The sequence below is a fragment of the Calonectris borealis genome, chromosome 13 (assembly GCF_964195595.1).
Source record: "Calonectris borealis chromosome 13, bCalBor7.hap1.2, whole genome shotgun sequence".
In the NCBI taxonomy this organism is placed as follows: domain Eukaryota; kingdom Metazoa; phylum Chordata; class Aves; order Procellariiformes; family Procellariidae; genus Calonectris; species Calonectris borealis.
Window position 1 is genome coordinate 1,763,970 of NC_134324.1, and position 26,869 is coordinate 1,790,838.

The 26,869-nt window shown below is 49.3% G+C and overlaps 3 protein-coding genes across 8 annotated transcripts; 2 read left to right on the plus strand and 1 right to left on the minus strand.

Moving 5' to 3' along the window:
• Positions 1-483: 483 nt before the first annotated feature.
• On the plus strand, positions 484-18,496 carry RAB41 (RAB41, member RAS oncogene family). Of its 6 annotated transcripts, none has more exons than XM_075161912.1 (9): positions 489-657; positions 2,245-2,303; positions 4,003-4,056; positions 6,229-6,334; positions 10,003-10,111; positions 10,374-10,485; positions 13,684-13,777; positions 15,551-15,617; positions 16,166-18,496. In XM_075161912.1, the coding sequence occupies exons 2-9, from the start codon at positions 2,278-2,280 to the stop codon at positions 16,228-16,230; spliced, it is 633 nt and encodes a 210-aa protein (XP_075018013.1). In that variant the 5' UTR covers positions 489-657; positions 2,245-2,277; the 3' UTR covers positions 16,231-18,496. The 6 variants fall into 6 exon arrangements, with proteins under 6 accessions (XP_075018011.1, XP_075018013.1, XP_075018014.1 ...); XM_075161913.1 differs by having other exon boundaries at positions 10,006-10,111; XM_075161910.1 differs by lacking the exon at positions 6,229-6,334 and having other exon boundaries at positions 484-657; positions 10,006-10,111.
• Positions 18,497-18,636: 140 nt separating this feature from the next.
• On the plus strand, positions 18,637-22,909 carry LOC142087905 (uncharacterized). The gene is given in 6 exon segments (XM_075162693.1): positions 18,637-19,624; positions 19,967-20,074; positions 20,483-20,820; positions 20,822-20,896; positions 21,513-21,583; positions 21,585-22,909. Coding segments are annotated over 6 exon segments (1,716 nt in total). The 3' UTR covers positions 21,721-22,909.
• Positions 22,910-23,315: 406 nt separating this feature from the next.
• PDZD11 (PDZ domain containing 11) lies at positions 23,316-26,823 on the minus strand. The gene is made up of 6 exons (XM_075161915.1): positions 26,690-26,823; positions 26,473-26,556; positions 25,857-25,913; positions 25,415-25,513; positions 25,174-25,234; positions 23,316-24,344 (listed from the first exon to the last, which is right to left on the minus strand). Exons 1-6 carry the CDS (start codon positions 26,774-26,776, stop codon positions 24,310-24,312), a joined length of 423 nt encoding a protein of 140 aa, XP_075018016.1. The 5' UTR covers positions 26,777-26,823; the 3' UTR covers positions 23,316-24,309.
• Positions 26,824-26,869: the final 46 nt, after the last annotated feature.

Consider the following 26,869-nt stretch of genomic DNA (forward strand, 5'->3'; position numbering starts at 1 on the left):
GCTGGAAAGTCCCGACTGCGTGGAGGACGGTGCTCCCACCCCCTTGCACCCATGGGTGCCAGCGAGGGGACCGGCACAGGGAGGGTGCACCGGAGCCCGGCCGAGCGCCGTCACCAGCGTGTTTGTCGTCTGCCTGCGTTATGCAATACTCTGTGACACCGTTATAAATAAACCCGCCCCAGTGGCCCGGTGCAGGCTCCGTGTCGTGGTGCCGGGGCGCGGGGCCCACCCCGGGGCCGTGGGAGAAATCGAAGCGGGCAGCCGGTGCCTCTGCCCGCCCGCGCAGGCTGCCGCGGGCCTCGGCGGGAGGGCGAGGCGCTGGAGGACCCGACGGCAGCCGCTCTCGGTCGGGACCCCCGCTACAGGCCGCACCGGCGGCTGCGACCAGCACCGCCCGCGGAGGCCGGCCCGGCGCCATGGCAACCGCCCGCCCCGGGGGGTGGGGCGGAGTAACGCGTCGGTGACGCCGCCGGAAGTGACGCGCGGCGCGGCGGGCGGGGCGGCGGCGGTGCCGGTGTGCGCTCGGCGGTGTCTCCTTCTCCTCAGTCACGGCTCCGGCTCGGCCTCCCCGCGCCGCCATGTCCGCCCCCGGCAGCGGCGGCGAGTTCGGGAACCCGCTGCGGAAGTTCAAGCTCGTCTTCCTGGGCGAGCAGAGCGGTGAGCGGGGCGGCGGCTCCGGGGCGGGGGCGGGGGCAGGCAGGCCGCGGGGGAGCCGATGGGGCTGGGGGGGGTGAGGAGCCGCCACGGGCCTTCCGCTGCGGGGGGGGCGGTGAGGAGCCGTCAAGGGCTGGGGGCCCGTGAGGGTCTTGCGGCGGCGGGGGAACCGTTAAGGGCCTTTTTCTGCCCGGGGGGGAGGCGGTGACGAGCCGTCCGGGGCCCCCGCGGGGGGCGTCGGCCTGAGGGCGCCCGCCCTAGGGAGGGGCGGTCTGGCCTTAGGCCTCGGCCGGAGGGAGGCGCGGGCCTGGCGAGCGCCCGGGTCCCCGTTTTCACCGCTCAGCCGGTCTGCCTGCCTGGCGGGCCTGGCTAACCCGCCTGCCGGGGCCGGGCCCGGGCCTCTTCCCGGGGCTGGCCCGTAGCCCTGCTGTTGGGGAGGCGCGGGGCCGACCGGGCGGCCGGGCCTTGCTGGCGTCTGGGGGAAATGCGGTGGCTCTCAGGCTGCTGCTCCGCCCCGTGTGCTGTGTCTCTGGCCGTGTCCACACCGAGCGTGCGGCATATGCTGGAGAGAGAAAATAAATGGCAAAGCAGTGCTGTTCGTATAGCGCGGCCGTTGCCTACCTTACGTCTTCAATTTTTTGTTTTACCTGGAAATTGAGTCTCTTTTGTACCCCTTCCCTCATAATATATGGATGAGTTGTATCTTTTTCTTGAAATTGCGCTACTCTTTGCTGTATTACTCTCTTTAGACCTCTTACTGCTTACCTCCTCCTCGGTCCCAGAGCTGTAGGTCTTGGAGGCATTTCCAGATGTTGTCTAATTCCCCTTCCTTACCGAGGCAGGATTGATATTGCTGCTGACAGACATTTGTCCAACCTGTTTTTAATCCTCTCCAATGTTCACAATTTCACAACCTTTCTAGGCAATTCCTTTTCCCTCTTCTCTTCCATCCACGTCCTTTGAATTTTTCTTGGCTTCCTCCAGCTTCCTGAGAGAGGATTGGAGATCTTCTCTTTGGTTCCTGTTTCTTGTCAGTTCTGCACTTTGTCTACTGATAATATTTGGAGACATACATTTAAAGTCTTTAAGCAAACCACCAAAGTTTACTCTGTATCTAAAATCTTGTTATGAAGAAGGGCTATGAGTCTTGAATGTTGCTTTTCTACCCAGCCAGAGGCAGATAAACGGTGTCCAGGCTATCACCATGTCTTGTTTTGATGTTTGTGTCTAGAAGTCCAAGACTTGATGATTACATAAGTAGCAAAATATGAGTAACAAAACAGCAATAAATATTCCTTGCTTAAAGCAAACAAATAATTCTTTGTCATATGGATCACAATGTACCTGATTTGAGGACCAAGTTTTCATCATGATTGATTTTTGACCTCCTGAGATTGATTTGGCTTAACATACTTCTATCATTTTGTGAATGAATTTCTTAGCTGGTTATTTCGCAGGAGGATGTAGCTGGGAAATATCCTTAGGTTGGCACCTTCATTCTGATGATCAGCACTACCAGCGTGTCACTCCCAAAGCAGTGGTTATTTTTTTCCACTGCTGCTTGAAAGTAATTTTTCTCTTCTTTTGTAGTTGGGAAGACCTCTCTGATCACCAGGTTTATGTATGACAGTTTTGACAATACTTACCAGGTATGTGGTAGTCTTTTTTTTAATTTTTTTTTTTTAAATACACATATATATAGGTAAATCTATTCCCCGCTATTAAAATGTATGCCTGTGAGAACTGTCAGGGGCAAGCACATTTCCCCATGAGATGTCAGTTCAATATCATGTGTAAGGTTGTAATGTGCCTTGAAATGGAGGTGAGACTTTATGATTAAGCCCAAGCATCTAGTATGGTGTTAGGAATTACAATGTACAAAAAAGAAGCAAGGTTTAGCTCCTGTCTGGATATGTGAGAAGCCTTGAGGAAAGCAGAAATGTTGGTTTATGGGGTTGGCTAACAGAGAAGACGATGATCAGGATGCCTGACGATGGATATGGAGGTCTCAGGAAACAGAGAGAAAGACTGAGATACGAATGTGCTTATGATAGTTCTTGGTCTCTAGCCTCTGAATCCAGAGTGTATAGATAGATCTGCAAGAAGTCAGCATGGTATATTCTCTCTCTCATTTTTTTTTTTTTTTATTACTACTATATATTTTTTTTTTTAACTAAAAAGCTATGGATAGAAAAAGCTGGGGAAATCTCAGCAGGAAAAGAGTAGGGTAGGGATGAAGAGGCTGCAGATGAAAAGCTGAAGATGTGTAAGAAGCCTGAAGGTTTTCAGGAAGGGTTAGCTATATCAAAAGCACTTAGCGGTATTTCAAGGGAATAACAGATATCTTTGAGGAAGATGGTGTTCTCTTTTAATTCAGGCCAGAAAGAGTTATTGGTTTAGATTGGAGGAATTTTAAGCTGGAAAAGGAAGAGAAGATTGTTTTCTTGAGGACAAGTCATGCACTGGAACTGGATCCTCTTGTGCTTTCTGTGTTTCTTTTCCTGACTTTTGTAAGGTGCTCTCATGGATTTATCTGCTTATTGTAGTTGTTATAAACTGTGTCCTGGCTCCAGAAATAAGTACTATCTACAGAAATTGCCTGTTGTGGTCTCTTCTAATGTTAAATGGTTCACGTTCTGATGGCGTCCTTCGAGAACACGTTATGCTGCCTGTTAAGACTGGAGATAATCTGTCTAAAATACTCAAATTGTTACATCAGTAACCTGTCTCCTGTTTCCTGGGTTATGATGGGCTAGGACATCTGCCTGATTTAAGTGCCTGGGAGTGCATCTCACTTAGTAAATGACTTAAAACGTCTTTGTACCGGAATGCTGTACAGCAATGGAGACCTGAATGGAAGGAGACTTACAGAAAGAACTGCCTGGGAAATTAAGCTTCTAAATATCACTGGAAAGCAAGCACATTCTCAATTGGAAAGTACTGAGTAAACATTGCTTTTTAGCTTTCAGCACAGTTGCCTGCAGTTTGTATATGTAATTTGCTCTACCTTTTGGTTATTTCTAATAAGATAATTCTTACCAGACTGAATTGCGGTAGACCAGAAAGAGATGCCCGTTCAGATATGATCTGTGTTAAGATGCATGAATGTCTGAGGCTAAAATCCAGACTCAGAGGTTCTTGTGCAGCTGAGAAGTGTTGGAAGAATGACGTGAAATGAAGATGGTGCAGATATCCAGATTGCTTTGTTTTTATCAACTGTATTGAAAGCAAATTACTTCAACGGCTTAATTATGAGTTTGTGAACATTTTTGAGCATTTGTATGGAAAGATCAGATTTGCAGATGCTGGAAGGCAAGTTGCAGTTACTAATGCTTTTCTTCTTTTCAGGCGACCATTGGAATTGATTTCCTGTCAAAAACAATGTATCTTGAAGATCGCACGGTAAGTGAGGCATCTGTGTGATAGCATGGCAACTGCGATCATGGGAGCAGGAGTTGCTGTGCGTGCTCTCTCGCCTGGCTGTTCCTCCAATGGCTGCTGAAATCCCACCGCAGCCTTCGGAGGGACAGCCTTTGTTGAATCAAATCACTGACCCACTCTCCTGTTTCTGATACTGTTAATATCTGATAGTTCTAAAATGAAGTCAAAATCTTTCATGCAAAATTGGGGCAAGCTAACGTCCATATCCCGGGGAATGAGCTGTCTACTGTAAGTACCTTAGGCGTAGTTTGCTTCCAGAATTTGCAGCTCTGCCTCTGGGATTGTCAGTGTAAATGGATCTGAGCAGACCCAAGGCAGTTCCAAGTCTTGAAGTCATTCGTGATTACCAGTGGTGGCATAGTTCCTCCTCGTAGAAAGGCTCCTTTTGTAGCACAGTTCTGACGTACTGTTAATAAAGCCATTTTGGATTTAGCTTGCATGCGATTCCTTTTTGCATAAAGGGATCCCTCACATTCTTCTCCTCTCTTTCAGTATTTGTCCTTTCATTAGCTTATGTTTTGCTAGTACTTGCCTTTTTGCTAGTTTTACTACTGGCTGAGAAGTATGAAACTGTGGCGGGGAGGAAGGGGCCAGTGGTGCGATGGAAGTCCTTTGTGTTGCTTTGGGTCTGTCGGTTCTGAAGAAGTCTCAGCCCAGTGTGTGTGGTGAGTTTCCTGAGTGCTTCTCTGCCGTCTTACCAGTGATTCAGTATTAGAAAAGACCTTGCTTAATCTTTGTTTGGGAGAAACTACTTGGATAACTTTTTTCAATGGGACTGGCAGTGGCAGAAGAAGAAAAAAGTTGTGGGATTTCTGCTTGACACCTGTGAAGGCAAGTTGGAATGCCTGTGTGCTGTTTTCAGCAGTGTATTGATTTTTTACGGTTGTGTAGGTCAGGATGTCATTCACCTGCTGGCCTGCTATCCAGAAAATACTATTTTCTTTCCAATGTTGGATATACTGTTAGCTTTCCTGATTATGTAAGTGGTCCACAGAGCCCATAAAGCCTGTTTAAATAACAGAGAGGTGTTGAATGTAAATCAGAGGAGGGAGAAATACAAGCACACAAGCTAGGAAAATTCAGACATTGAAGTAATTTCTCAGATATGCTAATGCTGTATTTTGCAATAGGCTTTGACTGCTGTGCTTTAAATGAAGAACGATAAGCCTCTAACTGTGGTGTATGATTTGGCGTATTTGAGATGTCCTTACCCCAAATAATATATCCTGAAATTATACCTGTGCCAGATCACTCAGCTCTAAATATGGTCTGGGTAGCATGTGCTAGCCAGCAGAAGGGACAAATATATGTGGAGTTGGGTTCTTCAAAATCATCTCCTGTAGCCTTCCACAAAGGGCAGCTGTAAGGATGCCGTTTCCAGCGTGTTGCCAGTGCATCGGGAGCTGTGGCACTAAGTGAACTGGGGCCAGAAGAAGCCCCGTCCTCGCTCCCAACTGTCAGGCTGCCAGTTCCATGTTACAGCTACGACCTCATTCTTGAAAGACCAAGTAGTATTTCCTTTACTGGGTCTCAATATCTTCCCAGACTTGTTGGATTTTAGCCCAAGATCAGCCCGTCTAGAGAATGTTTGCTATCCTGGCTTGTACCCCACTACTGTGTTTCAGTACTTGACGCCAGGCTTTCCAGTGGATTCATCCGTAGTGGGGTGATGATGTTCTGGTGATGATGTGCTTACGGTTAGGAGTGGCCGCATCTAGCTAGCTGTAGGCTGCAGTCTGCTTGTGTGGCCGTTATAGCCAGAGTCCTGACATGGCAGGATGCAGTGAGGTATATATGCTTATTTCCCTCGTTAGCAGATGGTGTGAGAAGGTATTTTAGGGATCTCTTGGTTTTATGATTAAATGGAAGAACATGTTCAAGTGTGAGAGTTATTATGGGTCTGTGGAGGGAGGGAGGTTTCTCAGACATGCTAGGCTGAGATTACTGTGAGAATGCGGTTAGAAGTATTGTTGGCTCTTTTCACATTTCTGTTCCATTTTAACTTTCCTTTTGTTGCATTATTTTTGCCTTGCAATTTTTTTCTTTTTATCTTTATTTCACTTGAGTTTTGGTTTTGTTTTCCATTTTCCTGCTCTTCCCCTTCCTTTTCCCCTACACTTTTCCATTTCCCAGATCAGGCTGCAGCTGTGGGATACAGCCGGCCAGGAGAGGTTCCGCAGCCTCATTCCCAGCTACATCCGTGACTCTGCTGTGGCTGTCATTGTCTTTGACGTTACAAGTAGGTATTGAGCCAGAGTGTCTGCAGGGACATTGCTTTTAACATGTACCTTTTATGCATTGGAAGTGGTGTTATCTGAAAGGAGCTAAGACAGGCCGTCGGCGCCAGGACTGTAGGTATTTCATGAGCTGAGATGAAGTAGCAGAGCATCTTTCCCCACAACCAATGGTAATTCCATCCCGTAATATAGAAACTGGGAAACTGGAAAAGTCTGCTCAAAGCTCAAACTATGGAATTGATACACAGAGGACTGGCAGGTAGGTGAATAGGGGTTGTGACTTCTCGTGTGTCTGCCGATTGGAATGAAAGGTGATTGGTAGCCTTTGGAAAGCTTTTTACTCTTTCTGGTGTTGGGGGATTTTTTTAAGCCTCAGAATGAAATTTTTTTTTTCCTGTCTGGATAACTAGAGAGGTAATACAAGTAATGACTTCAGATGCCAAAGCAAAGGAATACTGTCAGAGTAGGTAAAACAGTACAACGCTCATTTGAATAAAAGCTATGTAGCAACTTACGAGGATTCAAGACTCCCATTTCATTGAAGAGAGCTGGCGATTCGTATGAGTAACCAGAGAGCTTTTGAAAGAGAAGAGATGTAACAACCGTAACGTCTAAAGAATAAACAAGCTTAGAGGGAAATTCTCGATAACTCTTGGCATGAATGTCTTAGTGTAAGATGTGAAGATATGAATACAATTATTTCATTATAACTCCTTGTTATTGATTCCACTTGATCTGGCTTTTTCGGTTAAGCTACAGTATCAGCATAAATATCTAGACAGGATATATAGCAGTGAGCCAATACCATGTGGACAAAGTCTAAGTAAAGAATGTAGCGCAGATGAAAAGTCTCTGGCCCACCTTTATTCTGTCACAAACTCTAGATTATAGTGGGGCTTTACGGACCAGGGGTTTGTTTCGCTTCAGTTAACAGAAGTGTTTAACAAATAGTAAACTTCTGTTATGATTTATCTTACATATTGAGGGCAAATAATTACATGGTCTTTCTCCCAGCTCTGTAGCTTAAGTAGTTGACTCTGGGAGGATTTCAAGTTTGCTGCAAACTAATGTAGAACTGAAATGATCTGTTTAGGGTTTGAGGAGTGCTGAGGTGTGCACATGATGACTGCTGGGAACACATCGAAGTGAGACACTGTGGCAGGCTGCATAGGTTGGCATCTTTTCTCCCCACTGTTGTGACAGGTACAGGATGCTGTTTATCCAAGCAGGTGGAAAAATCTTACCACAGTCTAGGCTGTTCTTAACAGCTTCCAGACGTGTCAAAAGTAATTAAGTGATAGCTGATCTCATTGTGCCTTAGTAATGTTCTGATCTTTTCGGATAATTTCATTTTTTCTTGTTACTGCTCTTTGTTCTGTTCTTAGTGACTGAGAGGCTTTTAGTTTTCTTGTGTTATTGAAGGAACATGCTCATATATTTCTGAGGGCATGATGATGGTGAGGACTAGTGGTATTAGGAAAACAGTTTCCTTTACTACTCTTAAGAGCTATATATTTGCAGTGTCTTTAGTGGTAACTGTGTTTGGGAAACTCAGATTGTCTCCTGTAAGTTAATGCTGGTCATGGTAGTGTAAAATAGGGACAGTCCCATGGAATATACTTACGTGCCAGCCAAGATACTCGTTAACTGTAGAGAGAAACTGTTAGCTAGCATGTGGTGAGCTGAAAAGAAAAAGAGAAATTGCTTAGTTATTGTTAATCTAAGGGCATCTTGAAATGCAAGTGGCCTGTGGAGAGATCCATGGTGAAAGTCCATACTGCAGCTTGGGCCCCTTTCTGAACAAGTTACCTTGTTTCTAAGAGAGGCTGGATTAAGTCTTGGTTGAGGACCTTTCATCCTTCCAGACTGGTAGGGTTATTAGCATGCTGTCATGTTTGAGTGGGTTATTTATATTTTCTCTTCCCCTCCAGAATGGATGCACGCAAACTTTGAGTTCTAGAAACGAGAAGTGACAGAAATACTGTAGCTAACTTTCTCAGGTCACTTCAGGGGTGCCTGCATGGTACCTGCATACTAGCTGCAGGCCTTCCCTCAGATAGTGTTACCCTTCAGTACGAGATTACCGGGGCGAGTTCTTCCCCAGTTCTATCCTCTAGTTGCCTTTTTGACTGTGAGTCTGAAGGTTGTAGTGTTTAAATCACCACTTGGTAAACTTTCTGGGTGAATAGTCTGGTGTAGCAGCAACGTCTTGGGGACTATGTGGAAGCTTGTTGTGAAAGTCTAGAAGCGAGAGCCAGAAACTGTCATTATCAATCTGATCTTCCAGCACTGGTGTAATATTGTCCAGGTGCTTGGAGTTTGTCACCCTGAGTTTCCTGGGGTAGTGAAGAGCCCTGACTTTTGCTACTGTAATCAAGGCTGCCTTCAAAATGAAGCATGAGCTAATTGCTTTAACTATAAGCCCTAATCTTCCTTAAGCCCAGGGCATCAGATCTACATACCCTGATATAGATACGATGATGTTTTCAATCTGCTTGTAGCAAGGCACTTTGCAGATGTGTGCTCTGTCCAGCTTCTATTTCTCTTCCGAACAAGCCAGTTCTTGGTCCTTCTGAAACTGCTTTCTCCCTTGTAGCCAGTCTCCTGCAAGCTGCCTTATTAACCGCTGTTCTGTGCATAAACAGCTGCTCTCCCTCATTGCTGAACAAGTGGCTTTGTGAGCACATCTAACCAATTCACGTAATTAAGCTGGGAGCCAGTATCTGCCCTCCTATGAAGCTCGTGCCTGTTGGGAATGCCAATAGCGATCTTGTTTTCTAGCAGTGAAGTGCTATTTGTACAGCTAGCTGTGTGGGGTAATGACTTGGAAGGAAATGGTGTCACTCCCTGTTGTGAAAAGCTTTTGTTTAGCATTCACTGTGGTAGTTGGGCATGTTTTGACCATTGCTGTTTCAAATAGGCAGGTCCCAGACCTTAGAGCTGTCATATATAATAGGTCAATTTTGTGTTTGGGCATAGTTCTGGAGATCAAACTGTACCTCGTAGCATTTGTGCTTGTTTCTGACTCTTGTGCTTATCTAAAAGGGAGAACCTGACGCCCTCTGTGTCACGTAAAGCCTACAGTGTGTAACATTTGCTTTTGTTTCTGCTGGAACTTAAGTTATTGATTGCCTTAATTTTGCATGAAAATCCCCATTGCCATCTTCTGGATGCTTGATGCTGGAGAATGGATGCTGTCTTACTATGTGGTGTCTGGGCTGAGGGAATTGCATGTCTGTCGTGGGAATTGCCCAAAAAGCTTTGCTCTGAGATGCTCTAGGCTAGGAGTCCTGTGACGACCCCATATGTGATCCTGGGTAGACCAGGAAGACCAGCTCTGTATTACTTGTTGGCTACCGCTGTCAGCAATGACTGGAGGTAGTAGCCATAAGCTAGAGCTCTTTGGGATGTGGTGACTGGGGCAATAGCAGAATCTCTAGGCAAGCAAAGGAGGTAATTAAAGCACATTATCTATAAACAGAGTCAGAAAAGCTAATTTTTGTGCTGTTTGGATATTTGGGGCAAGATTACAAGGTCAACCTCAGCTTCTCAGACTGAGCTGCATACAGTTGATTCTAGAAATGGCCTTTTCTCTAAAGGACAGTTTCCTCCTTTCTTTTCTCTCTCGCTGTCTCTCTCTTTCTCTCTGCTCTTCCTGGCCTGGTACCAGCAGGTTCGGCTGCAGCTTTGGGACACAGCAGGCCAGGAGCGGTTCCGCAGTCTCATTCCCAGCTACATCCGCGACTCCACTATTGCTGTGGTAGTCTATGACATTACAAGTGAGTGATGCTTTGGTGTCTCATTATTTGAAATACTGCATGTAAGCAGAACGAATATATTACAACCAGAAGTTCTGCAAAAAGATGATTAACATTAGAAACAGTTTTTCCCCCACCCTGTTTTTCTGTCTGAGCGGAAAACAATTTATGGATCCTTTTTATGTTGCGTGGGGAGATTTGGAGAAGCACCTGAGTACAGGCATAGCATTCTTCCTGAAAAGAAGTTTTATCCTCAGCACTCCCATTTGATTCTTCCCTACAGACTTGAATTCTTTCCAGCAAACCTCCAAGTGGATTGATGATGTTCGGACAGAGAGAGGAAGCGACGTCATCATCATGTTGGTGGGGAACAAAACCGACCTGGCAGACAAGAGGTAATGGAGGGGAGCTGGCAGCCTTGCTGCCCTGACCAGTGAAAGCAAGGAACTGGCTGACTTCAAAGTCTGTCTTCAAAGCAGTTGTTGATTTTTGAAAGAAGCATAAGTAGCCTGTCATGAAATTCAGATTTCTGGTTTCAGATTATGCAAAGTTACTCCACTTTGCTATTCTACAAATAGTTTTGCTTAAAACAAATCCACCTAAAAAATTCCTTTTACTTAGATTAAGTATCTCTATACCATGTTTCTCAGTAGTGTATTTTGACTGATTTTTCTTTTCGTGAGATAAAGCCAAAAAGATGTCTTGCAAAAGCAAGGAAATCTGCCTTTTTTCAATAATCCTATTTACATGACTCTTTCTGTGTGTGCCAACTGTAAGTTCATAGTAAAGTTTCTTCTTGTTACAAGATGCAGCATGAGATTTTACAGTATAAATCTAAAAGGTTTCCCTCTGAGCATAAATTTCATGTCATACATATCGCAAACTGCGATGTTGCGGATGTGTGAGAGAAAACTAGATTAGCGAAAGCAGACTTCCCCAAGAGATGTAAAAAGTTAATTAGACTCTTAAAATCACACGGACTTAATGTTTCAGGACATGTCATAAAGCAGTTTGCTTTTAAAACTCTTAATCTTACAATGCCACTTCAACCAACATAACCAATGTAGTAGCTTCTTAGAAGACCACAGGTTTGCGCTTTTGCACTTCTATTTCAAATTCTTCTCTTGATTGTTGATTTAGCAAAAATTTTGTTTAATGTTTTCAGAGATTTTCATTCTTTGTGAAGACATCAGAAACAGTGTCGATAAGGAAGGATTTTTATTGTAATCGTTAAATGTCAGTAGTAGTTGGCAAAGGGAAGATGGAGTAAGCCATGCAGTTCCTTACAATCCCAATACTTTAAATTGAACCATCTTCACATACACCAGGTGCTTTAAAATGTGTGCTTCGTATGTCATAGGACATATGAAGTATTGAAATGGTGGGGAATTTTTATCTGATGCAAAAGAAAGCATCTCAAAAAGGCAGAACTGGGAAACACCTGGATCTCACAACAAAATGAGGTCTTGTGAAATCAAAACCTTATCCTTTGGCTGTTCACAAGACACTTCTGATCAAAAGATAACAGCTTGAAAAGCCTTACAGGTGGAACATAAATGTTTTCTCAGAAAAATCTGAACATCTGAACTGCCTGTTTACTCTCTCTCTTGGAGTGATGGGCCTAACAGGGATCTGACTCTTTCATTGTTGGATGCTATCACATTGCTTTACTCACTCCTGCGGTGTACATATTGCTTCAGAATGTATTGTGATGTGTTTTTTTCCCTTGTGGTTTTGTTGGTGTCCAAATGCTCGTATGAGACAATGGCTAGCTAGCATCCCTGGCTGCACAATATGGTGTCAGGAGATGCTTTTTGCCCTTTGTCCCTGTACAAATCATGCTGTTAGCTTTTAGTTTGCCATGCCTAGCAGGAAGAGCATAGATAGGGAAATGGGAGTCAGTGGGGAAGAAGATGAAGCTAGGCTCCAAGTGGGCGCTTGGGCTTTGGGCCAAAGCTGTGGGCTTTGTACTGATGGTTCTTACAGAAATGTGTTCTGTGTCCCCTACACAGACCACCTGAGTCTTGACAACTATTTGGCTTTTCCCACTTCCAGTGGGGACCATTCTAAGTGTCCTGTGCTTTGCACTTTGGAAATATTGATAAAACTTGGTGCTCAGAGCTTCAGAAATGTGATAAAAATGTGTATAGCTGATTTGGATTAAGAATTCCAGGTAGCAAGACCTCAGATCAGTCTGGTCTCTGAAATCAGCTTACAAAAGCAACTCGGCAAAATCCGAGATGTTCTACTTGAGCCAGCTCTGGGTGTTGACCACTTAGCACCTCTTATGCCCTCCTGGGAGCTAGAAATAACCGCAGCTCCCTAACTGATTAATCTGGCATTTAGGTTTGAGGCTTTCGAATTTCTACCAAAATGCAATTTCATGTGGAACTGGAAAGCCCAATGGGATAATTTCTGCCTTGGATTATTTCCTGATAGTACATAAGTGAAGTAGAGTGTGTGTGCAGGACAGCTGGCCCAGCACTGCCATAAGAATTAAAAATACCAGAAAATTGTTTGAAACATAACTACAGTTGACGTTCATATAGCACTAGAAATTCTTATTTTAGAAATTTAATGTAAGTGACAGTAGTCCTGGTCTAGGCTAGAGTTTGGAATTATGGTGTATATCCAGGTATCAGTAAAAGAAGCTGCCTTGCCTTTCTTTTAAAAGGAAGTTAGATTTGTGTTAGGCTGAAATACTGGGCCTTTTAAGGCTGAGCAAAGCCACAGTATCAGTCTGGGCTTGGTCACATTTTCCACAATGGAATACAGTGTATTGGAAGCCATTCTTCCTATGGTAAAAACCAAGTGATGGTGCAAGTTAAGTTCTGAGGCCAAAAAGCTGAACTAAAAATAGCACTGTTCTTATTTGATGCAGCCTGTTAAGTTTTTCTGTCCTGTTAATGTTGCTTCAGTTGGTGGCTGGTTTTTTTCTGCAGTTTTCTTTTTATTATTTTTGGACTATTTTTCTTTGTTCTGGTTTTTCTTTTCTGTGATTTGTTCTCGTTGCTGTAGTCAGGTTTCTATAGAGGAGGGTGAGAGAAAAGCCCAAGAACTGAATATGATATATATTGAAACCAGTGCTAACACAGGATATAATGTGAAACAAGTATGTACAGGGTATTGATCAGAGGTGCATTTGCAGGTGCTTGCCCGCAAGCAGCAGCCTAGCACTTGCTGTTGCACTGTACTTGCTGCTGGAGCCTTTCTGAAATCTCTCTGTAACCTCACGGAGTTCCCTTCTGTTGACTTCTGGGAAGCTGCTTCTTGTATCAGGTGCAGCGTATGGGGATTCTTCCTTCCCTTGAGGATGCTGTGAATGAGGCTCAAATGTACTGCACACACTTCATCCTGTGCTGATCATCCGTTATTAATAGTCATAAGTCCAGGCGTTCCCTGGGTAACTTACCTGAGGTGGCTTCATTCTTAGCTGGAGGACCTGGGTGTCTTAAAGACTGAGAGGTCCTGAGGTCTTGTAAGGGGTGGTGGAGCAGCCCTCCATTGAAGAGCTTCTCAGTCACAGACATCTCTAACTCTTCCTGTCTGCCCTTCCTTTCTGTCTTTCTGCTTCTGTTTGCATCTTTGTCCAGGCAAATCACTACAGAAGAAGGTGAACAGAGAGCCAAAGAGCTGAATGTGATGTTTATTGAGACCAGCGCGAAGACTGGATACAATGTGAAACAGGTAGATCAATGTTCTGTTCTAAAGACAGGAAATCTGTACTTTACTGCTCTGTATGTGGGAGGATTAAGCTTCTGCTTAGGGTTCATGTTCCATCAGATACTTGCTTGTATTGTTTATTGTCAGCCACTGAAATATCATTGCTGCTGCTTTACCTAGTGGAAGCTCAAGTCAATGATTCGCTGTTAAAGCTAAGCAAACTTTCCTGGAAAGAAAGGAGAGTCTAAAAGCAGAATGTGCTGAGGGATAGGAATGCTGCTATTTTGTGCAGCCAGTCAAACATAATTTTGTACATTCCCTTTGCTTTTGTTAACAGTTAATGCACTGTTTTCTAAAATCAGTGTTGACATTAGTCAGGATAATTGCATATGCTGATGCACTAGAGTAGAAGTTCCTGCTTCTGTTTGCAAGCCGCAGAGGAAAATCTTAGAATAGTTGAGGTTGGAAAGGATCTCTGGAGATCATCTAGTCCAACCCTCACGCTCAGAGCAGACTGCCCAGAACTAACTCCAGTTGGGTTTTGAATATCTCAAAGCATGGAGACTCCATCTCTCCAGGCCACCTGTCATAGTGTTTGACTATCTGTACAGTAAAAAAAAAGGTCAGACCTTTTTCTTACGTTTAAACAGAATGTCTTGTATTTCAGTTTGTGCCCTTGCCTCTTGCTATAAGCTTGTGATCCCGCTCTCCATTAGTTCAGGAATCGTTCTGAAGTGTGACAGAACTTGGAGTAAGGCAGCCATAAGGTCCAGGGACCTGCAGGGAACATAAGTACTACTGGTGTCAGCTGGGAAACATACTTAACAGTTTGCTGCACACCATCTGGTTAGGAGAACCTCACAATGGGACTAGGAGACTTTGGTTTTGTTTTTCTTTCGGCTATTCTAGAATCCACTTTAATCTTTGGTTCGAACTTACTGTTGCTTTATTGGCGTAGTGGGTGTTTGCGGTGAGAACTTCTGTGACTCAAAGGATGCTAACCTCAGTGGCTTGATTTTCCAAGTAACACAATTTGGAGGGGTGGATGAGAAGCCCCTGCCGAGCTACTGTGAGAAAAATCATCACTAGCTGGTGATTCCTCTAGTTCTTTATGCAGCGCTTTTCACCAGACTGCCTAGCAGTGTCTGATTGTGTTAGCTGCTGCATTAATGTCAGCAGGAGGAGCTCTAAGCATTGACTTGAAAAATTATGCAAAACCATTTTCTGTTTTTTATGAGGATATGATAGTCCTTCCCAGCTCTAGCTGCATCCTTAAATGCAGCTCACTTGAGCCAGCTGTTCAGCTCACAAATAGCTGTTTTGCAGCAGAACTGAACTGAAAGGATGGGCTGTAAAACCCTTTATTCCATAAACTTCTTAAACCTTTGGTCTCTTGCGAGGTTGCTTATCAGAAATCCTGAGTTGTGCACTGTAACATTGCTGTGTGCAAAAGCAGCTGAGGCTGGAAATGGTAGATGACATGCTTACTGAGTGCAGGAGGGAATTGTTCTATGCGTCCCTAGAAGAACTGCTACTAATGAATTCCATGTTGTGTTCAAGCAGAAACAAGTAAAATAAAACTGTCTGTTTTGTAGGTATTGAATAACTTCTTTAATAAAACCCGTTAAATTTCTTAGGTAAAATTCTTGTGGCATTTGTTGATCATTGCTTTACTTGCTGAAGTACCCACATAACAGGTTTGTACAATTCGGACTCTAAGGTCTGCTGTAAAGCAAAGTTTTTTAACATGCATTTTTTTCTGATAAGCCTTCAGCTTTACCTACTGCTACTTTTCAGCTTTTCCGTCGTGTGGCTGCTGCCTTACCTGGGATGGACAGCACACCAGAGAAGAGCAAAGAAGACAGTATCCTTGCTTTTCTCATCAGTAACTTTCCTGTAGAATCTGGCAATTATCTTTTGTTAGGTTGGGCTTACTGATTTTTTTGGCACATTGTGGGGATGGGCCTTACTGGGGTTTTGCAGGGACATGGCTGAAACAGCCAGTATAGCGTGGTGCTTACCTATGGGCATAAATTGAGGACCCTGCTTGTGGTCTATATATAAATGTACCGAACTACTTATAACGGCAAGCACAAGTTTTGCTTTCTCCACTTAAGCTTAGGATAAAATCTGCATAGTTTTAAAATACCGTAATATTTCCTGGTTTTGCACAGGGCTGTCTTGTGTGCAGTCCGGTCCGATTGGGCTCTGTCCTCTAAGTGATCTTGACATACCCAGTCCACTGGTTTTGCAGTTAGTCCTGTTCAGGCAGGATATGTTCTGCTCTGCTAAAATGCATGCCCTTATCAAGAAGGGACAACTAACAACCTTTTTGGATACTGATCCCTTTCTGTGCTCTCTCCTCCTTGTTTTTCCTTGAGCTGGCTGATTTCCTTAACTTGTCTCCTGCAGTGATTGACATCAAACTAGAGAAACCTCCTGAGCAGCCAGTAACGGAGAGCGGGTGCTCCTGCTAACAGGCCCGTTCTGTAGCAGCACATTCCCCAACCGGCCAGTCTCACTGAAGAACATCACCGCTCATTGGCTAGGCAACCCTACTTTGTGGGCTGAAAAACCAATCTACTAAGCGAGCGAACTCCCTGTTTACTGGTGGGGAGCAGCCCCGGCCGCCCCTCTTACTGCATGGTATGAGCCCTGAGTGCAGAATGAGTGTCCTGTCTTTTATTTTATTTTTTTTATGTTGTTGCACTTTGGCACTCTGGTGCCCTTTACACTCTCTCTCTCTTCCTCTTCTCCCCCTCTTCCCCCACCTTGAGCCTGTCTGCTCAGATGTATCTTGTGAATGCAATGGAAAAGCCACCAAGTTAGGGAAGACAAAAATAAAGCTTGGGGGTGGGCTTTCCACCTTCCTTACTGCCTTGCATCTTAACTAGTTCCCTGTCCACTCCAGCCCTGTCTTTGTCCTGCATCCCCACTTCCTCTGTTGAAAGGCTGCTCCTTCTAAACCAGTCAGTTTGACTTGGCCTCGCCTTTTTGGACAATACAGGTTATCTGTTTCTAGGCTTTTGCTTCCTGCAGGGCACACACAATATTAGCTCCTCGGTTTCTCCTTTCTGTGGATGATCTTGGCTAACTCTTGCTCACGACTTCTGAGTTTTGCCCTACGCTCAGCCCCTCGTGTTACACACAGCACTGGAAACCCCCAAACTCTGATAGCTTTGGCCTTGTTGCTCCCGTTTGTGTAGCAGAGACATCCCACAGACTGCTCTCCTCAGTTGGAATATCTTCCCTTCCAGAGGACGTTGGTGCTTGGTGAGTGTTGGCTGTCAGATTTGGGGAAGGAAGAGGGTACAGAGGCTTTGCAGCATGAGGGAGAGATCCTCAGGGTGGTTTGTAGAGACCTGGGTCCTGCCTGTCAACAGCGAAAGCAAACACCTACCCGAAATCCATCACTATAGGGGCAGTACCTGCCCTGGGAGTCATGGATGCTGTTCATGCTCCTTTCCTAGTCTCTGTTCTCCTGTTCATCGTCACATGGACTGGGAGCTTCTTCACATGGAGCAGGAGAGCTACAGCAGGTGGAAGGCCAGTGATAGCTGTTCTGCTCTCACACTTAGGTTGCTGCTTGATGAAATCATACATAGCTGCTTCTGCCTTTGTAGTGGACTTCTGGGGGGATGGGGCTAGTAGCCATTTCACTTTTGGAATCGTGTTAAGCTGTAACATTGCCAAAACTGAGATGAGCAGTGGCAGGGATTTATTGTCAGACCTGGGTAGAGGAATGGAGGAATGTATGCTGCTGAAGTGAATTTTGCTGTCACTTCTCAACCTTGGAGGTTGGGAAATACCTCCTTTTCCCCCTGCCCCTGGTTTCTAATTACGTTAATAGAGCTTTTCAGAGACTTTTACTGGGGGGTTTTCATCCATCTGTCCTAACCAGAAGTCTGTAGGTTTGTTGACGGCGAGGAGAACGAAACAGTCGGATGGCTCTAAGCTGTTCACTGTTCTTTTCATCACCCGGCCTATGTTGTGCTGACGGGGAGATGCTGGTGGGCAGGAGAGCGACTGACCGCGGTGTGACGGGTGGGGACAACAGCGCTTGGTGGTTAGTGACGCTCCCCTAGCAGGATGCCTGTCGGTCACTGACGCAGCGTGCGCACTTTGAAGCCTGCGGCCGTCGAGGGAGGGGAAGGGGCAGCCTCGGACTGGGAGCTGGCAGTCCCCGCGCTGGCTTACTGGCGGCAAGTCGCCTCGCTGCCGGTGACCTTTTGTTCCCCAGAGCCCTGTCCCTTCTCCTCCGGGTGAGCCGGCCTGCAGGAGGAAGCTGGGATGTTGTTTCCCATTTCACTCTGGAGTGTCCCCCCCTTACCCACAGTCCCAGCTGACGTAGCCGGGTCCCAGCGCCAGCGGGAAGCTCAGCCCCCTCCTCTGTACATACCCCTGTTGTGTGGGAATTGCTGATGTTTGTCGGTGTGTCCGTGTCTGCCGTAGAACAGGTTTTGCTGTCCCCTTCTCACAGGCAGGTGTGCGCTGCTCTGCTGTCGTGTTGTTCCGAGTCACGGACCGGGGGGTGGGAGGGGGGAGACCCTAAGTAACGGGGGGGTAACTAGTGAAATAAAATAGTTCACTTCCCGCTGTCTTCTCTATGGATGTGTATAATATTGAGTGTGTGTCTGGCCCTGCTGTCTCCTAGCTGTTAGCCGAGTAAGTGTGACTATTAATATGAGTATGGACTGTCTGACCACAGCCGTGTATCACACTAAATAAAGTTATTTCACCAACGCCTTTGCTGTCCTGCTGCTGGAGAGGGGCCTTCTGCTGCCTCTGCTTATTTCACTCGTAGGTTTAACAGGTCTGTCCCACGTCGGGTATGGTGGAAGAAGGTCGAGCTTACCGGCTGTAAGCCCGGCTTTGGGAGTGGAATGAGGAGGGCGCCAAACCGGCCCGGCGGTCGGGGGCGTGGCCCGGCGGTCGGGGGCGTGGCCCGGCGGTCGGGGGCGTGGCCCGGCGGTCGGGGGCGTGGCCCGGCGGTCGGGGGCGTGGCCCGGCGGTCGGGGGCGTGGCCCGGCGGTCGGGGGCGTGGCCCGGCGGTCGGGGGCGTGGCCCGGCGGTCGGGGGCGTGGCCCGGCGGTCGGGGGCGTGGCCCGGCGGTCGGGGGCGTGGCCCGGCGGTCGGGGGCGTGGCCCGGCGGTCGGGGGCGTGGCCCACCCGAGGAGCGGCTGAGGGGAGGGCGGGCGCATGGAGCGCGGCCTTCCGGCGGCGGTGCGAGGGCAGCAGCGGCGCGGCGAGCGGCCGGTCTCGCCGTCAGCGTCCAGCCCCCGCCGCCGCGATGCGGCGTGCGCCGGCTCAAGGTGGGCGGCAGCCGGGGGTGTCGCCGGGCCGGGAGTGGGGGTCCGCCCCGGGAGGGCCCTGAGAGTGACGGGGGAGCCGGGCCGGGCCGCGCCGCCTCCCCTCAGCACCTGCCTTCCTCAGCGGCGTCCTCCCGACCTGGAGGGCCGAGGGGGGTGTCGCCGGCCCGGGGGCACGGCGGGAGCACTGGTGGCCCCAGCCCCTCTCTCCCTGGAGGGGGTGTGACGGGGTCCCCCTCCCCACGCCCTCGCGAGCCCCTTCCTCCCCTTGGGGTGCGAGGTGTTTTGGGAGCCCAAGGGCAGTGTTCAGCCTTGCTGGCCTCAGGGGAACCCCCTCCCACAGGCACCCAGCCGGGCAGGGGTGCAGGGCGTGGGGTGGGAGAGCCTGTCCTGAGCCATCGGGGCTCCCCGCAGTGCCGCATCGACATCCTGGACGTGCTAGCCGAGACAGCGTACGATGTGCTGCATGACATCGAGTATCGACAGAAATGGGACGCCAACGTCATCGACACGCATGACATCGCCCGGCTGGCTGCCAATGCTGATGTGGGCTACTGTGCCTGTGAGTGGGGGCCAGGGGCCTGAGGGGGACAGGGGATGAGACTGGCTTACTTCCACAAAAGTCTTGGGTTGTGTTAAACAGAGGAGCCACCCTGTCCAGGCTGCCTGGCAGGAGAGAGATGTTTGGGGTACAGGACACCACTGGGGACCTCTGCTACAGAGGCAGGTAGCACCAGTTGGGCTGGTAAGGGATAGGGTCGTGCTGCTTGGAGGAGATGGTGAGATCACTAAGTGAACTAGAGGAGGACACTCGGCCCAGGCAGAAGCCTCTGGAGTGGCTGCACGTCCATGCGGACCCCACGCGCTGTTCAGGCAGGTGAAACAACTTTTCCTTCTTGTTTAGGGTGGTGCCTGAAGCCCTTGAAGAACAAGGATGTGGTGATACTGCAATCCTGGCAGGTCGAGGATGGGCATCGCACCATTATCAACTTCTCTGTCAAATACCCGGTGAGTGAAGAGCGGGTAGAAGGCTCTCCCATTACAGCGATCCCATGAACCGGAGGGTCCCGTTAAGGGCAAAACGCTGTCCCAGGGTTGGTCACCAGCTGTAGGAGTCTGGGATGCCCTCTTGAACAGGATTTGGCGCTGGCTCCCTTAAAGCTGAGCTACACCCAGTTGGTGCCAGCCTCACAGGATTGCAGCAGTCTATCTGTAGACAGCAACATCCTGCCTGTGCCTAGGACAACTGGCATCCCAGAGCCCCTAGCATGTAGCTGTGTAATTCCTTTACAAGTTCCTCAGCTTGAGGCACCTCCTCTGTGTCTCTAGCCTAGTCTTTGCCCTGTATTTTCAATGCCAGACCTGAGAGAGGGCAGGGAAGATGGAAGACAGCATCTGACTGTCTGATGTGTCTGCACAGAATACCCTCCACGCAAGGATCTGGTGAGGGCGGTCTCTCTCCTGACGGGATACCTGATGCACTCAACTGGGCCCAACAGCTGCAGTCTGACCGGCCGGACTCAGGTGGATCCGAAAGGTAACCTGGTTCTGCAGGCCTCGGGATGTGGTGACGAGGTGATGCAAATTCTGGCCCCAGTCTGCGGAAATCCTGCTCGTAATCCGGAGTGCACCTACGTAACGTGGCACTTCTGTTCCAGACCCTCTTTGGCAAGTGGTGATGCTAATGCTGCAGCTTGCTATGGGGGCTGCTGGGTGGTTGGTAGGAGCGCAGCCATTTTCTGGCACACTAACTTCTGGTTTTTCCCCCCTCCATCTATTAGGGTCGTTGCCAAAGCGGGTTGTAAATAAAGCTTTGCAGTACCTGGCGCCGCAGGTGAGTGGAGCATTTCCAAGGTGCGTGTGCCAAGTCCCAGTGGTTGGAGCAGAGGGCTGCAGAGGGTGGGCCACCCTCCGCGGCGGGGCTGCGCTAGGAATGGGCATCTTGGCTCACCTCTGGTGTGGCGTCACATTCTGCCAGCCTTATCAGTCTTGACAGCTGACTGATTCATTTCTGAAGCCAGAGGGATATGAATAACACGGCGACTCTGGTCTGCGCTTCTGCAATAACCTGCCTGACCCCCCCCTTTTCATGTCCCATCTGAACAGGATCTTGAAGCTCAGTAGCTTTTGGAGATCCTGAACTGAGTGGCAGTGCAGTGCTGGAGGGGTCTTTCGTGCCAGAGCGGGACAGGGACAAAGGATTTCAGTACAGGAAGTTTAATTTCACTCTCCTAAAGAAGCTGGCGTTATCAAGGGATCTGGGCAAGCAGAAGATGGTCCCAAGGAGTTAAATTGTCCTTCTGCCTTTCTCTCTAGTGGGTCCTGAGCCCCTCCTAAGCAGCCAGAAAAGAAATGGAGTAGGTGTTAGTAGTGGCTAGATGAGAAATGTGCCAAGACCTTTTCTAAGCTTCCATGGTTCTTTCCCCCTGTGCTTCCCTGCTCCTGATCAGATGTTAAAGAAACTGCACAAGGCCTGCGTGAAATACCCTGCCTGGGAGCAGCAGCATGACGCAAACATGAAACCCCGAGCAGAACAAGCTTCCTCTCTTGGTGCTGTCGGAGCTGGCGCTGCAGCGTGCCGCCTCGCTGGAGAGCATCGATGAGAGCGGCCGGTCCGAAGCGAAGGAGAGGGGCGAGCACAGCGGTTCGGAGAATTGATGCTGGTAGCGTCGCTGCAGGGAGGAACGTTACGCGATGCTGCTCAGGCTCATCCAGTGGTTTACAATAAGGGGTGGGGGGAGCTTTTAAAGAAAATCTCTGGGTTTGTAGCCTTTTCTCTCATGACGTGACTGTGGATCCAAGCACAGCAGCCCCGCTCAGCACCGAGACTGAACGGGGCCAGGAGCACACGGGCCACCTGTACCAACCTGGCTGAGTTACGCTCAGGGAGAGGAGCTGTGCAGTACGTGTCTCAGGTGTAACCTGCCATGCCTTGACACAAGACAGCTTGTTCTGGGGCTGTTACTGTTGCTCCAAAAGGTTAAGCTACCTGCAGTACCTCTGCCAGTCTGCTTCCCTGGCCAGGGAGTTACTCATTGACAAGCTAAAGCTGCTCCAATGCTCCTGACTCTTGGCCTCTATTTTGCAAGTCGCTGAAAAAATCCCGTGTTGCTGGACCTGTTGTTTTCCCAGCAGGAATCAGTAACTACCCATTTGTCCCTCCAGTTCCGGAGGATGAAATGGACTGTCATGGCCAGTATAAACCCTATCACTGCTTTGTCGATTAAGATACCTGACATGAACGTGTCTTGGGAAAAAATCCACTCTTCCCTGTTAGCCCACAGCCAGTCACGGGGTCAGCGCGATGGTGCGAAAGCACCTGAGTAATTACCGGTGAGTAATGGCAGGGTGGAAGCTGCCCTAGGCAGGGGAGATCTTCCTGGAGCTCCTGTGAGGGACTGCTCTGAAGCAGGATGAAAATTGAGGCTGTATTTGCAGTCCCCTGTGGAGAGTTCAAGGTGCCTCTCGGCTCCTCAGCAGTTGGGTTGTGTGCCACAAGCCTCACGTGCACATTCGATGGCAGTTTTCCACCAGGCAGAGCACAGGGTTGGCTCTGGGGACAGGGACTGCCCACTGAACCTTCACCCCGGCACGTCTGAGCACAACGGGGGGAGAAGGGAAGACGGAGCAGTGTGAAATGCTGCCTTGCTGTAACTTGAGCATCCTCCTTCCCCAAGCAACATGTAAATGCTGGGAAACTGGCGTGAGACTGGAGAGGCCAATATGTCCCACGGGACACACAGGCCTGTCTCCGTAAAAGAGCTCTTACCTTACCTTCTCGGGGTGTTACAGTGGGGCTCCCAGGATGTTTATTTCCCTGGTAGAAAAGCTAATTTTTTTATTCTGAGTGAAAGTCTCTTTTCTAGTTTATTTTACTCTGCATCAGCCTGGCTCAGCTTTCTGCCCAGCAGCTGAGCTAAGAGCAACCTGGCTGGCAGTGCTGAAGCTGTGTCAGGGCCATCTCAAGGAAGATGCATTAGTGCCACCACAGACAAAATCCTCCATTGCAGCAGCGCTGAAACACCACTCCAGGCTAATCAAGGGCAGACTTCCATCACAATCAGTGGAAAAACACCCTTAAAATAGAGCTGTACCATGTGTGGGCCCCACACTTCCCTCCTACAGGCTGCAAGGGCAACTGGAGCCAACCCTTGTCCCAGCTGTCTGCCCGGCGTTTCCTCGGGATAGTGCTGAGGGTGGTGACAAACAACACTCCACGGAGACTTCCTGAGTGGGAATATGATGAATTCTGGTTGCTGTACTTGTTTTATTATTTCAGTTATTACAGATAAGCGGAAAACACCGCACAGAAGGCCAGAGCAAGGGCTGTCCTGATGCCACTTACAATATGATAGAACCATGTATTTGCACCCAGATTTGCTGATAACTAGCATGTTTTCATCTGTGCTCACCCAGCGCAGGGCACAGCAGGCTTAGTCCCCTTTCTTTGAGAATAGGGAAGGGGAGAAGTTTACCTGAAAGTAGCGGGGAGTTCTGATGGGAGCACGTGACAGGGCTGTGCCAAGTGAAGGAAGCAAGTTCAGCGAGTGAAACCCTTAACCGTGCAAGCACCACACCTGAGGAACCTGGCCAAGTGCCCGCAGCAGTTCAGAAACGTGCTCTAAGCATCTCGGTCCTGTATCGTGGGGGTCGTTAAGCAGCAAAGAGGTACGAACGTGCCTTGGCAGACTAGTGCAGCTAGAGATGTGCACTGAGTTTGACTGGATTTTACTCCTGTTCCTCGAGTCCCAAGGAAACCCAGTAGTGTAGAGCAGAGGTAGGACAGTGGAGAAGGAAAGAATTTCATGTCACCGGAGAAGTGAACAGGTTGATCTCTTGGAGGACAAAGGCTGTGCTCTGCTCAGGCACGCTCAGACCCTCTTGGCCTTACATCTAGCAACAAGGGTTGGATCCAGAACCAGCAGAGCACTCCTCTAAATTAAGTCCTACTAGAAGAGAAGCACAGATCTTGCCGGAGAAGCTGCCCTCCAGTACCCACTTCCACATCAGCTTGTTTCAACACCCAGTTCAAGGAGTACAGACTAAAGCCCCATCCATCTTCCAGCTAATTAAGACTTTGTTGGCGTCCCTCCACGCAGGAAGCAGAGCTCATGCCCGTGCAGCCAACAGGACAGTTGTACCTCCAGTGACAGCTGAAACTTGATGTGTCATCTCGGATGTTGAGGGAAAGCAGTAGAGAGTTTTTTGCAGGATGGCCACTCTGGAGACCCAGCAGGCAGCTGCCTACTAGTGAACAGTTCTTTCCTTCTGTCTCTGGTAATCTGGAAGGGAAAGAGAAGGCAAGGCTGAAAGGGCAGGAGCAGCAGGTGGTGATGGAAAGGGGGAATTAGCCAAAATGTTAAAGGAAAACATATATTCTGTTTATACCTCACTAAGTAGAGGCAGTGTTTGCTACCCTTTTGGGTAGCAGCTGGGTTTAAAATAGCACATTTGCACCCCAGCCAGTCATTTCAAGTTATTTCAGGGCATTTAGAACACAAGTCTGTTTAAACTCCTTCCTTCCCCTGCTCCATATTTTTCTTCTTTGTTCACTTAAGGGTCAGCTTCCATTTTATGAGGAATCCTTGTTTGGCTTGATTTGACCTCTGTTTTTCCCCCCCCTTATATCTATGAACTTTATGGGTGCAGAAACCGAGAGTTAACACACTCTCTTCCCTCAATCAGAATTTAAACATCCTTAGGGTGGGATAAAAACCACAAGCAGCGTCCACCATCGGCATAGGTCCACTAGTGACAGAACTAATTCCTGTGTTATTCAAGGATAAGTGGCTGCTTCTACATCTCTAAAGTTAACATTTCCATTCAACAATCATCCCACCCAACATGCCACTGTATTGCTAAACCCTGCTCGCTAAGTTGTTCTATGTGGGCAGCTGAAACCAGTCTGTACCGTTTTGACTTGGTAGCTGTCCTGATCCCCAAATCAAAGCCCAATGTTCTTTCTGATCTGCAGGCTGCTAGCTTAACACCGTCTATGACTTTAGACTCATCACCGCCAAGCTCAAGTGGAATCGGCAGGGATGCGTGGCAGTGTGCTTCCCAAGGAGCAATGCTGCTAGGTGACTGGACTCGGAGCTAGCAGGCACTTACTGTAGGGGAAGTAACGCACGCGCATGGTGATTTCACGGGCTGTCTTCAGGATCTCCACAGCCTGAAAGCAGAAAGAGTTGCTCAGTGACCAGACTGGGCTGGAGGATAGGAAAGAGGAATGCATCGATTATGTGGTGCCACCAGCTGAGTTGGTGCAGGCTGAGAGGCCGGAAGGAGATGGCGTATGCACAGACTCCCCATCCTGTCCCTGCTCCGGCAGCTGGGCCGCAGGAGCGCTCACCTTGCTGTGCTCAATGTCCTGGAAATCCACATCGTTCACTGAGAGCACCTGGTCCCCTTCCTGCAGCCCAGCTCTGTGCGCATCCGAGTCGGGGATCACCTGTGAAGGGAAGAGCAGAGACGGCAGCAGTGACTCTCCGCACAGCCAGTGCCGCAGCTCCCCTCCCGCGCAGCCAAGGCAGCCCAGCCCCAGAGCCTCCCCACGGGACCAGGGAGGATGGGGAGCGGGGACTGCGGTGCCCCAGCCACACTCTGTGGGCTGGGGAGAGATCAGGAAATGCTGCGGGACCGTCTGATTGCTGCTTGGTGCGTGGCAAATTACAGCTATGAGTTCGGAGATGCATGTAAGGCATGCGACAGTCTCCCTGCACACCCAGCTGGCTCAGCAACACCCAAGGGAACAGACAGAACACAGGGAGGGGATGGCAGAAGGACAGACACACCTTAGAGATGAAGATCCCCAGCTGCGAGGCTTTTCCTCCCCGGATGTTGAAGCCCAGCTGTGAGAGAAACCAGCAGTGAAATGCAGTCACCCCCTTCGACCCAGCACCCTTCCCACTGGACATGTGTCTCTTCCGGATGGAGGGTGTTGGTGCTGCAGCGTTCAGCCAGGCAGCAGCGAGCACCAGTCCCTCTCCGCTAACTTCTCACCTTGAAGACCCGAGGGGCCCCCTGCTCCCTGTCCTTCACCAGCGCCACATCACAAGATACTGGACTTCTCTGCCTCACCCACAACGCCGCCTTCTCCCTCTATGGCACGGCCCTTCCCAGCAGGGCAGGAGCAATGCCCCGTCCGTCCTACCAAGCCCCTGGATGGCGAAAGTGCCAGGAACCTGCTCGGCCTCCCCCGGCTGCCCTCAGCGCCTTGTCTGGCCCCGCCAATCGGGGGTTACCGTAATCCCGCAGCTCGGCCTCTGCACCAACCCATTTCTGCCAGGAAAGGCATTGGGAACGACGAGCGTGAATCAAACACGGCAAACACCGCGCCCAGGAGGCGGCCGGGCAGGACCCGCACCTCCCCACGGCGCCCGCGGGGGCGGGGGTTAAGCGGGGTCTCACCTGCGCCCCGGGCGGCTTCTTCAGGACGATGGAGCGGGGCAGGAACTGGGTGAGCTCGTTGTTGTAGTCGGGGTGGTACACCCTCTGCAAGGCAAGGCGCCGGCGGCCGTCAGGCGGCGGGACCCGCCGCACACCCCCGCGCCGGGCCGGGCCGCGGCCCCCGCCGCTCGCCTGCCACCAGCCCGGGCCGCCCCCGACCACGACCCCGTCCCCTCACCTCGTGCGGCGGCACCCAGGCGGGCGGGCTCTCGTAGGGCGGCAGGAAAACCACCGGGAAGTCGTCGTAGGGCAGCCGGCCCTCCATGCTGCCGCGCCGCCTGACGGGACCGCCCCGCCCCTCGCCTCGCCCCGCCCCCTCGCCCCGCCCCGCCGCGCGCCCTGACGCGCAGCGCCGCGA

What these genes read in the sequence shown, in the direction of transcription:
- RAB41 (XM_075161908.1), top strand. Translation starts at nt 579, where the DNA reads ATGTCCGCCCCCGGCAGCGGCGGCGAGTTCGGGAACCCGCTGCGGAAG. An exon ending in CTTCCTGGGCGAGCAGAGCG is followed by an intron (nt 658 to 2,244) that starts GTGAGCGGGGCG and finishes CTTCTTTTGTAG; the next exon opens with TTGGGAAGACCTCTCTGATC. An exon ending in GTTTTGACAATACTTACCAG is followed by an intron (nt 2,304 to 4,002) that starts GTATGTGGTAGT and finishes TCTTCTTTTCAG; the next exon opens with GCGACCATTGGAATTGATTT.
- PDZD11 (XM_075161915.1), bottom strand. Translation starts at nt 26,776, where the DNA reads ATGGAGGGCCGGCTGCCCTACGACGACTTCCCGGTGGTTTTCCTGCCG. An exon ending in AGAAGCCGCCCGGGGCGCAG is followed by an intron (nt 25,914 to 26,472) that starts GTGAGACCCCGC and finishes TTTCTCTCACAG; the next exon opens with CTGGGCTTCAACATCCGGGG. An exon ending in AGGACATTGAGCACAGCAAG is followed by an intron (nt 25,235 to 25,414) that starts GTGAGCGCTCCT and finishes TTCTGCTTTCAG; the next exon opens with GCTGTGGAGATCCTGAAGAC.